Here is a 9,413-nt window from a genome sequence, read left to right as displayed (position 1 = left end):
AAAAAAAAAAAAAAAAAAAGAGGAAATGAGCTGACATCTCTGGGCTTTGGAAAGTTAGCAGGTTTCCTTAATCCCTGTGGGCTGCTTCTTTGCTCTTTGTAAGAACTATGAGCAGTAGAATAGTGCCTAGTCTCTGTGTGCACAGCTGAAGCTGCCAACTGTGCCGCTTTTGTTGCTGGTGGGATAAAGTCTCGAATTCTTGTGTCTGTACTCTGGGATTCTCTCTGTCATTTGGCAAATGTGAATTGAACTGGGTACTGGGCTCGTGACATACTAAGGTGACAAACACTTTCCTGGGCTGCTTCTCCCTGAACCCAACTTCTATGTGTTCCCTTCTCTTTACTCAGCGACACTTCCGCCTTTGTGAACTTTGTGAGTTTCCTTCCCACAGACATTTTCTTCATTCCTCGGTCTGAGCAAACCTTGCCCTAGCTGCTCCTACCTCGAGGCGAACTGAAGTCTAGCCTTCCCCATCCCTTCTCTCACTGCACTGGCTCAAAGGACTGTCTTCTTTATCTGCCCCATGAAATTATGCCCTCATGCTGTATCCCAAAGATGTAAAGTACAAGGGAACTGACCTTATTTATTTAAAAAAACACAAAACCGGTCATGAGTTATAGAAATAATAGTATTAAGTTGTGTGATGCATTATGCCCAATATCCTGAAAATAGTAATAATTAGAAAATTAACTTTCTAATGGCTGAAGAAAAATCCCATACACTGGGAGTGCTTTCCTTGGAATGTTTCTCTTGATAGTAAGAAGTTCCCTAAAGTAGTTCACTTTAGGGTTGTGTTGTTGTTGTTTTGTTTGTTTTGTTTTGTTTTTCAAGACAGGGTTTCTCTGTATAGCCCCTGCTGTCCTGAAACTCACTCTGTAGGCCAGGCTGGCCTCCAACTCAGAAATCCACCTGCCTCTGTGCCAGGATTAAAGGCGTGCACCACCACTTCCCTGCTGTTGTTTTTTCTTGTTCAGTGTTAGGTTCTTATCCCAGGGTCCTGACCTTGGCAATTGCTCTACCACCAAGCAACTCCAAAAAACTAAGGGGATTTTGAAGTCAGTCTTCATTATAATCTTAAAAGCAGACAGAGAAAGTGCAGACTAAATTGTGTAAACATTTTAGTTAGGTAGCAGTTTGAAATTATTCATAGTCCATGACTCACTGAAGTTGCCCTGTGTGCTAATGGCAGAGCCACCACTAAACACTCATGTTCCTGTGTGAACCGAAGGGTACACAGTCATACTCCATTTTTGATGGGACACTATTGTCCCTGGAAGTCGGGGACAGTGTATAGAGTTTACAGTTGATTTGTGATGTTTTCCAATGGAAACTCCCCCAGAAAGCATCAGCTGATTAATACCTCCTTAAGAATGAGCCCTTATTTAGAAATATTAATTGCTTTAAACTAAATCAGGGTTCTTGAAACTCCCTGTGCAGAGATCCATCCCTGGTGACCCCATCTTTACTTAGGGACCTGTTCCCCTGCTCCTTTCCTATTTGGTGCCCGCAGTTACTATAATAAATGGCACAATGAAGGCATGAGCAAGTAAGTAATTTGCTCTTAAGAGCTTGTCGAGATAGCTAAATAAACTGTTGAAGAAAATGATGCTTTAACCAGAAGAACAGATAAGGTTGATGTAGGAGGAATGGCAGCAGCCACCTCTAAATAAACATCAGGACCATGTAGCAGCAAAGGCATTTCCTACAGGAGGACCTAAGTGAGGACTGCAAGAGAGACCAAGGATTGCTGATGTAGATAATGCCAGCCAATCAGAAACTGCCGTTTAGAAGAGATGCTTTCTTGGTCCAATGGGGCACTGGTGGAGGGTACTAAAGGAGCTTACAGTGACATTCAGATGAACTTGCAGTGGTGTTTCTCACCTGCTCCCAGAGTCTGTGTCTTTGACTCGGAGCCACCTCACCTCCAACCCCCAAGGGCAGGTAGGGTTGGGCAACGAGTAGTCCAGAGCACAGGAAACAGTTTGAGAAAGAGACAAATCAGCCATCAGTTAGTTTCTTTATGTAAGATAGCATTGTATTTGCCCTATTAAATACACAGTCCTCTCATATGCTTTACACTATTAATAATACCTAAGTCAACATAAATAAGTAAATAGTCACATTGTATTATTTAGGGAAAGTAGTAAGAACACAGCTGAGCGCGTTTAATGCTGACTTTGGTTGTAGAGTTAGGGATAAAATCCAGGGCTTTTGCAAAGTAGGCAGACACTACCATTGGCTTATATCCCCAGCTCCTGGTAGAATTAAATTTTTTAAATGAGAATTTTATAATGCATATAATGTGTCTTCTTTTTATGAAAGCGTTCCTAATTTCCTCCCTTCCAATTTCTCTCCTAGCCTCCCCATCCCGATTCCTTCCAAACTTCATGTGATCTTATTTCTAAACTTGATGTGACGCCAATGTGTGTACTGGGGTGAGGGGCCATCTACTGGTGGCTTCTCAGGGCCTTGTGCATGCTTCCTAGCACCCATCTGTCTCTCATACCTCCTCAGTTAGATGTGGAACTTTGCGAGCTCCTCCCCTATCCTTGTTGAGATTTGGTCTGGCTTGATCGTGTACAAGTCTTATGCATGCAGCTACAGCCACTCTGAATTCCTATGTTCAACTACCTTGATGTGTTCAGAAAACACTGTGTCACTAGAGTTATCCACTAAGTCTGGCTCTTACAAGCTCTCCACCCCTTCTTCTGTGAAGATCCCTGAACCTTGGGAGGAGGGGATATGATATACATGCCAATCAATTCCTACTCTCTATTCTCTGCATGTTGAGCGGTTGAGTGTCTCTGTGTTGTTACTCAGCATCTACTAGAGAAATAGGCTTCTCTGATAGGGGCCGAGAGATGCACTAATCTATGTGTATTAAAAATAAGAACCTACAAGGACATTTATTATGTTTATTTAGCAGAATAATAGCATCAGATACTTTCCCAGGGTTTCTAGCTAGCCCAGCCATGGGGTTCTTGGTTCTGAATGGTACCAGGCATGAATTCGGTCTTGTGGAGTGAACCTTAATCCCATCAGAAGGTGATGATTTACTTCTCTAACAATCTCATTACCCTTGAACCAGTGGGTGTATCTCGTCAGCCCACACCTGCTAGTGTAGGTCACAGGGTTCCAGGAGGGTAAGTCTCTTGACTGCTGGTCTTGTAGCTGCACAGCATCTTCCAGCACTATGAAAGCTAGCCAGTAGGAACAAAGCCTCCAGATAATCACCAGCTTGACATTTCAGTGTTTTATGACTCAAGAATGTGATGTGTCAGCAATAGAGAGCCTTGCCGTGAACTTCGTGACACAATTTTTAAAAGCACTTTTACATTTACTTAGTTGAATTCCCGGGTACAGAGCTCATAGATAATAAGAGCCAACTGTATATTAAAATAGTATTACTGCCTCTTGCCAAAGTTTTGCCTTAAAGACCCCTCCTCCTCTTTCTTTTCTGTAATGGTCATACATCTAAATCATATTTGATATTTGTAGTGCTGGCCTCTTTGTAAGACACCAACCCTTAAAAATCACAAAGAATGCAAACATTTTTGAGACCTGAAAGAAGAAAGATGAAGACATTTCAACTCAGTGACAGCAGCTATTGGGGTGTGTGTGTGTGTATATATATATATATTGGGTTGTATATGTTGTTTCTTATAGACTACTTATGTCTCCAAGTTGAATGTCTCACTTACCTGCGTACTTAATATGTAATCACAAAAGCTGACATTATCTTTTACTCTATTTTGAAATAAGACATCACTTAAATGACAATGGTGCACCTTTGTGTGTGTTAGCCAGGATAGACTACATTGTGTTGCAGTAACAAGCAGCACCGAATCTCAGTGGCTTAGCACAGCTTGACTGTGCTTTATCAATGCCAAGAGGAGTCCTGAAGGCCCAGTGCATCTGTACTCCGTGTGCTGACCCAGCATGCCAAGTTGTGTCAATCCTGAGTCACCCCAAGTTGGCATATGCCTGTACTGTGCTATGACTGGAATAAAATCCTGGCGAATTGTACTCTGGATCCTCAGCATTGGTAGAAATGGGATTTGGACATTCCTAACTGTGCTAGGCAGTGAAGTTCTCCAACCATGGAGTAGAGAATGGGGAATGCTTTGATGGCATCTGCAAGGTCATCAACGAACAAAGAACAGGGAGGAGTTGTGCTTTTGTATTATCTCTCAGCTTTATGGTTTTCCTGAGAATATTAACAGGGCTATAAAGTACAAGTAAACTGTGCATATTGGCAAAGTCTCATTGAAATGGAAATGTGGGGGCTGAGGATACCACACTATATCAGAAACACCTATCTTTGTAATGTGATTTCAAACACTATAAATGAAAAAAGCAACTCCCTAAAAATTTAACACCCCTGAAGCTGATTTTAAACAGAAAAAGGCTCCCTAAGGTTGTTGTAGTTAGATCTGAGTACCAGTTAGCCTGGTACAGAACATCATCTTTCAGTGCTGTTAATGCTGGAGAGTTTATTCCACAACTGAGTGTAGCAGAAGGCAAATGTGCTGAGTTCCAAGAAGTGGACATGGTAGTGTATCAAGATGCCCATGATTATTCTCAGGAGGTAACTGACCTTCATCCACAGACCTGTGTTTAGGACCCTCACTTTTATAGCCTTTCTTGGAAGAAAAAGCTTGGTGGGGTGGTACCATGATCATCTGCCATCTCCAAACACACTACTTATCTTAGAACTCAGCGGGATTGAGCTAGCCTGGGCTACTATCACAAGAACAAGTAAGTTTCGCTTCTGTCAGCTGCCTTCCCTCTTCTTCCTTTTTGCTTTACAGTGCACTTAACACTTTGCAGTTGTGCAGTGAGGCAGCACAAATTTCATTTGGTAAATCCTGGTAACTTGGGCACCACAAAATCTTACAGAACTTTGGTACCGCTTTTAGAGGATCTATACAAGACCCTATGTGAGTCATAGGTACCACTTAGTGAAGTGAAATGCCCAGATTCCCACCAACACATTTCCCTGGTCCTACCCAGATCTTAGCTTTTAGTTACCCAAATGTTCAACATCAAGACAGTATAGAAAAAATATTTAAACAACCATTGCATAAGTATAAATTTAATGCATTACAAATGAGTAATAACCACAAAGAAGAGGTGAGGAAAAAAAGGATTAACCTAAGCAGTTGGTAAACAACACCTTAACTGGATGGCTTTTTGGATCAGGATAGCAAGAGCTACTATTCTTCAGTTTAGTTCCTCTATTTCTCACAAGGGTGTCTCAGCAATTTGGAAAGTATGTGATAGTTACAGTAAGGCCAAGTAAGTAGAAATATTGTCAGTAACAGGAGCAAAAGTTTCTTGCTGTTCAAGAATAAAGTTACAAACAAGGAAGAACACGTAACCTGCGGTATTATATTCAAAGCAGGAGTACCAGAATAGACACTTAGTATGTAATGTGCCTGGACACAGGCTGAGAATGTAGACATTGGATCAGTACACATGAAAGCATTTGCCAGCTATATTTGCTTCTGGGGTCTGTCAGGGACAAAGCTTGAGTCCTATCTAGCAACTAGACCTTAGCCTTAGAACACCATTTCTGGTAGAGAAAGTACAGTTCTTTGAGCAAGTGATTAACTTCAGCCTTGCAGAAGGGGAAAACAAACAAATGAGCTGAGAACACTGTGTAGAGCCAGAAAATGAGAAAGTGCTAAAACCTATAGACCTTGCCAGAAGACGGGAGCCCACTTAGATGGACACAACGAAACAGCTTCAGCAACAACATAGTATTATTAGATTTTACCTTTTAGAATAAAATGTCCATAAGTCCATACTGATATACATTAAGATCTGAGTGAATAAATAAATAAGACTGCATGCTTTGTTACAGAAAAAAATACTCTTAATGAATACAGAAGGAAAGATCATCATTAAGCAAACATATTGTAGTAGCAATTATGACAAACAAGATCCATTGAGCAGCATCAAAAAAAGAAAAAAAAATCTGAGCAGTGGCTTCTCCATCTTAGTTAAAAGGGTAACTTGTAATAGAGAGACTTAGCAGGCAACACTGTAACAAAGTGCTGCAGTAAGCGCACCTGGTAGAAGATGCTCTTACCACAGCCCTGGAACTTGTACTCTGAAGATACACGTCATCCACTGGCCTGAAAGACAAGGTGCCGAGAGCAGAGCAGACTCAGGTGAAGAAATGCAATGCAGAAACTCTAGAACGGGAGAGGAGACAGCACCACTAGTGAGACAGCCTGCGGGGACTAGAGCGAGACTAAGGTTCAGTTGTTACTAATTCTCACAAGTTTGTCCTGATTAGTCCTGTAGATATGGGTAACAGGGCAGGAGTATATAGTACATTAGTTCCAAATAAAAGATTACAATTCAAATGACATAAAATATACAAGGTGACAAGACAAATCTCAAGTATATGAATAAAGGTAGTCTATTCTTGTCTTCTTTCTGTTGCAATTTCCACAGCCGAGCGACTTTCAAACAGCTGGCTGGATGTTCGTCATATTGAAAAATATGTAGACCAAGGTAAAAGTGGAACAAGAGAATTGCTCTGGTCATGGGCGCAGAAAAACAAGACCATTGGCGACCTTTTACAGGTTCTCCAGGAGATGGGGCATCAACGAGCTATCCATTTAGTTGTGAACTATGGTAAGCATGTTCTCATACTGAGGATCTCTCTCTATCCTATGGGGGCTTATCTGTACTTCCCACAGACACTGGCCTGCCTTGCTGTCTGTCAGTGACCTGTTGCTTGTGAGTGTGACACTTTCTTCCTTTATTCCTTAACAATTTGATACATTCTTTTCTATTTTTTTTTCTTTTTTGGTTTTGTTTTTGAGACTGACCTGGAATTTGCTATGCAAACCCTGCTGGTCTTGTATTCAAAGATGTCTGCCTCCTTCTCCTTCCTAAGTACTGGGATTAAAGACATGCCTCATTCCCCTGGCAGCTATAGAACTTTAACATTTTATTCAGCAACTAAAAACATCAGCTTTTTGTCTAAAGCTCAGAATATGAACCAACATATTTAAATAAAATACATATAATGTTATTTTATTTTATTATAATATTAAAATCTAGCAACAACATTGAATCTCCCAGTTATAGACAATAAAATAATTAGGTTTTCTCTGAATATAAATGATACCTCCAGAATAAAGTTGTGATTCTTCTTTTTAGACCATGTCCTTTAATTATGCCTTACTTACCTGCCATTCACTCGAGTTTGTCCTTTCTGTTTCTTTTCGTTCATGTTACATTCATGCTGAAGCAAAAGTCTGGCAGTCAGAAGATAGTTTCTAGGAGTTGGTTCTTTTGTTTCTGCTGCACTCCATATTCCAGTATTGCTAGTATGGAAGGATGATTCTCATGTCTTTACCTCCCTTCTACCTTCATATAATTTGGGGAGGGAGAGGCTTGTGCATCTGCTCAGTTTCAGGGACTTCCTAAACCATCTGAGTTGTTTACTTCCTGCATCTTTGTGATGTTGTTTTTTTTTTTTTTTTTTTTTTTTTTTTTTTTTTTTGTTCTTTCAAGACATAGACTTTGTTTTTCAAGATACAGTCTTTTTCATTGGTATGGAGCTCAGCTATCAGGCAAAGCTGAAGGCCTAGCAAACACCAGGGATCTGTTTGTCTATTTCCTCCATGTTTGGTTTTGTGTTTGTTTTGGTTTTATTTTCATCATGTGCATTCTGGAGATTGAATTTAGATCCTTACACTTGCATAGAAAGAACCTCACCAGCTGTGTGATCTCCCAAATCAGTGCTTTCTTGTTTTAGTTTTTAAACATCTTCAATAACACAATATGCAGCTTTCTATGGGCTTCAGAAAGGAACCATTTTAAAGCTATCATTTTCTGACAATGAAATGTTACCATTGTTTTCTTTTAATAATAAACAGATAATGAAATTTAATGTTTTTACAGGTCCCAGACTTGAAATGTTTCATGTGGCAATACCAGTTTCAGGGTGTGTGTTAGCTCTTTATCTAGTCTGACTCTGCTGGCTAGAACTTTGAATGTAATAACCAGCAAAAGTAGTCAGACCAAGCAGCCCTGCTCTGTTCTTGACCTTAAGGGAAAACCATTCTGTCTTTTACCATTAAGTATTACCTTGACTATGTTTTTTTTTTTTTTTAAATAGATACTTTATATCTATTGAGGAAATTCCCTCTGTTTCTAGAGTACTGAGTACTGGATTTCAATTTATTTTTCAAACTCTTGAGCTAAACCTGTGCTTTTGTATCCTTGATTCAATTGGTGTGAGTTGCTGTATAACTTGACTTTTAGTTTTAAGCAAATTGTGGGTTTCTAGGATAGATCTCACTCAGTTGTGACACGTGATGCTTTGCATATTTGTGGATTTGGTTTGTTGGTGTTTTGTTGAGGATTTTTGTACCTATACTCAAAAAGATTAATGTCTGCACTTTCCTTTGTTTGGCACTAGTATCAAAATAACGCTGGCCTACTGAATGATCCAGGATTTGTTATGTCCTCTTCCACATTTGAAAAATCTGTACAGGGTTTGTGCTAAACTGTCCATGCATGGCTGGTAGAATTAACCAATGTAGTCATCTGGGCTGGATCTTTTTTCTGTGGGACATTAAAAAACACTTTTCACTTTTTAACTTTTTATATATCCATTCATACTATCCTTTGAATTAATTTCAGTAGATAGAACCCTAGCAATCTGTTTTTATCTGAGTTATCTAATTTCATGTGTATTTTAATTTATTGATGTCATAATATTCTTTTGTAACACTAATGATTCAGTAAAACAATGAAATCAGTAGTGATTGCTCTTCGTTTGTTCTTAATTTTAATGTTTCTCTCTTCTTTTCTCCCTTCCTTCCTTCCTTCCTTCCTTCCTTCCTTCCTTCCTTTCCTCTCTTCCTCCCTATTTTCCCCTCCGCACTTCCTTCCCTCCCTCTCTCCTTCCTTCCCCTCCCGACTTCCTGCCCTCCCTCCCTTCTTCCTTTTCCCTCCCCACTTCCTGCCCTCTCTTCCTCCTTCCTTTCCTCTCCCTACTTCCTGCCCACCTGGCTGCCTGCCTTCCTCTCTCCCTCCTTCCCTCCCTCCCTTCCTTCCTTCCTTCCTTCCTTCCTTTCTTCCTTCTTTCCTTCCTTCTTCCCTTTTGTTTCATCCTATCCAAACTATTACCAGTTTTGATGATCTTTTCAGAGCCCTCCTTGCTTTCCTATGAATCTTCCTTTCTGAAAATCCCCTTTTTCCACTCTGACCTGAATTCCTTCCATTTGCATTTGTTTACTTTGCCATTTAAAAAAAAATAGTTCCTCAAAGTGAAAAACATGTTACTGGTTTGAGATATTTCTTCCATCTTAAGGTGGAAATCCACAGTTACACTTTTTCCTCTGAACCCTGCTTTGTGCTCCCTACCTTAAGTTTTTGGCTGT

The 9,413-nt window shown here is 40.1% G+C and overlaps 1 protein-coding gene across 3 annotated transcripts in view; it reads left to right on the top strand.

The window, feature by feature from the left end:
• Irak3 (interleukin 1 receptor associated kinase 3) overlaps positions 1-9,413 on the top strand; it is a 60,650-nt gene that overhangs the window by 11,213 nt on the left and 40,024 nt on the right. For 2 of the 3 annotated variants that reach the window (XM_031349427.1, XM_031349426.1), the window contains exon 2: positions 6,466-6,648. The exons of the other annotated variant lie outside the window; for it this stretch is intronic. In XM_031349427.1, coding sequence (XP_031205287.1) covers positions 6,466-6,648 — 183 coding nt within the window. The remainder of the gene's footprint in view (positions 1-6,465; positions 6,649-9,413) is intronic. 3 annotated transcript variants of the gene reach the window in all.

This window comes from Mastomys coucha, unplaced genomic scaffold (genome assembly GCF_008632895.1).
Source record: "Mastomys coucha isolate ucsf_1 unplaced genomic scaffold, UCSF_Mcou_1 pScaffold4, whole genome shotgun sequence".
Lineage (NCBI taxonomy): Eukaryota > Metazoa > Chordata > Mammalia > Rodentia > Muridae > Mastomys > Mastomys coucha.
Note: the sequence above shows the minus strand (reverse complement) of the source record. Positions and strands in the feature narration are given on the sequence as shown.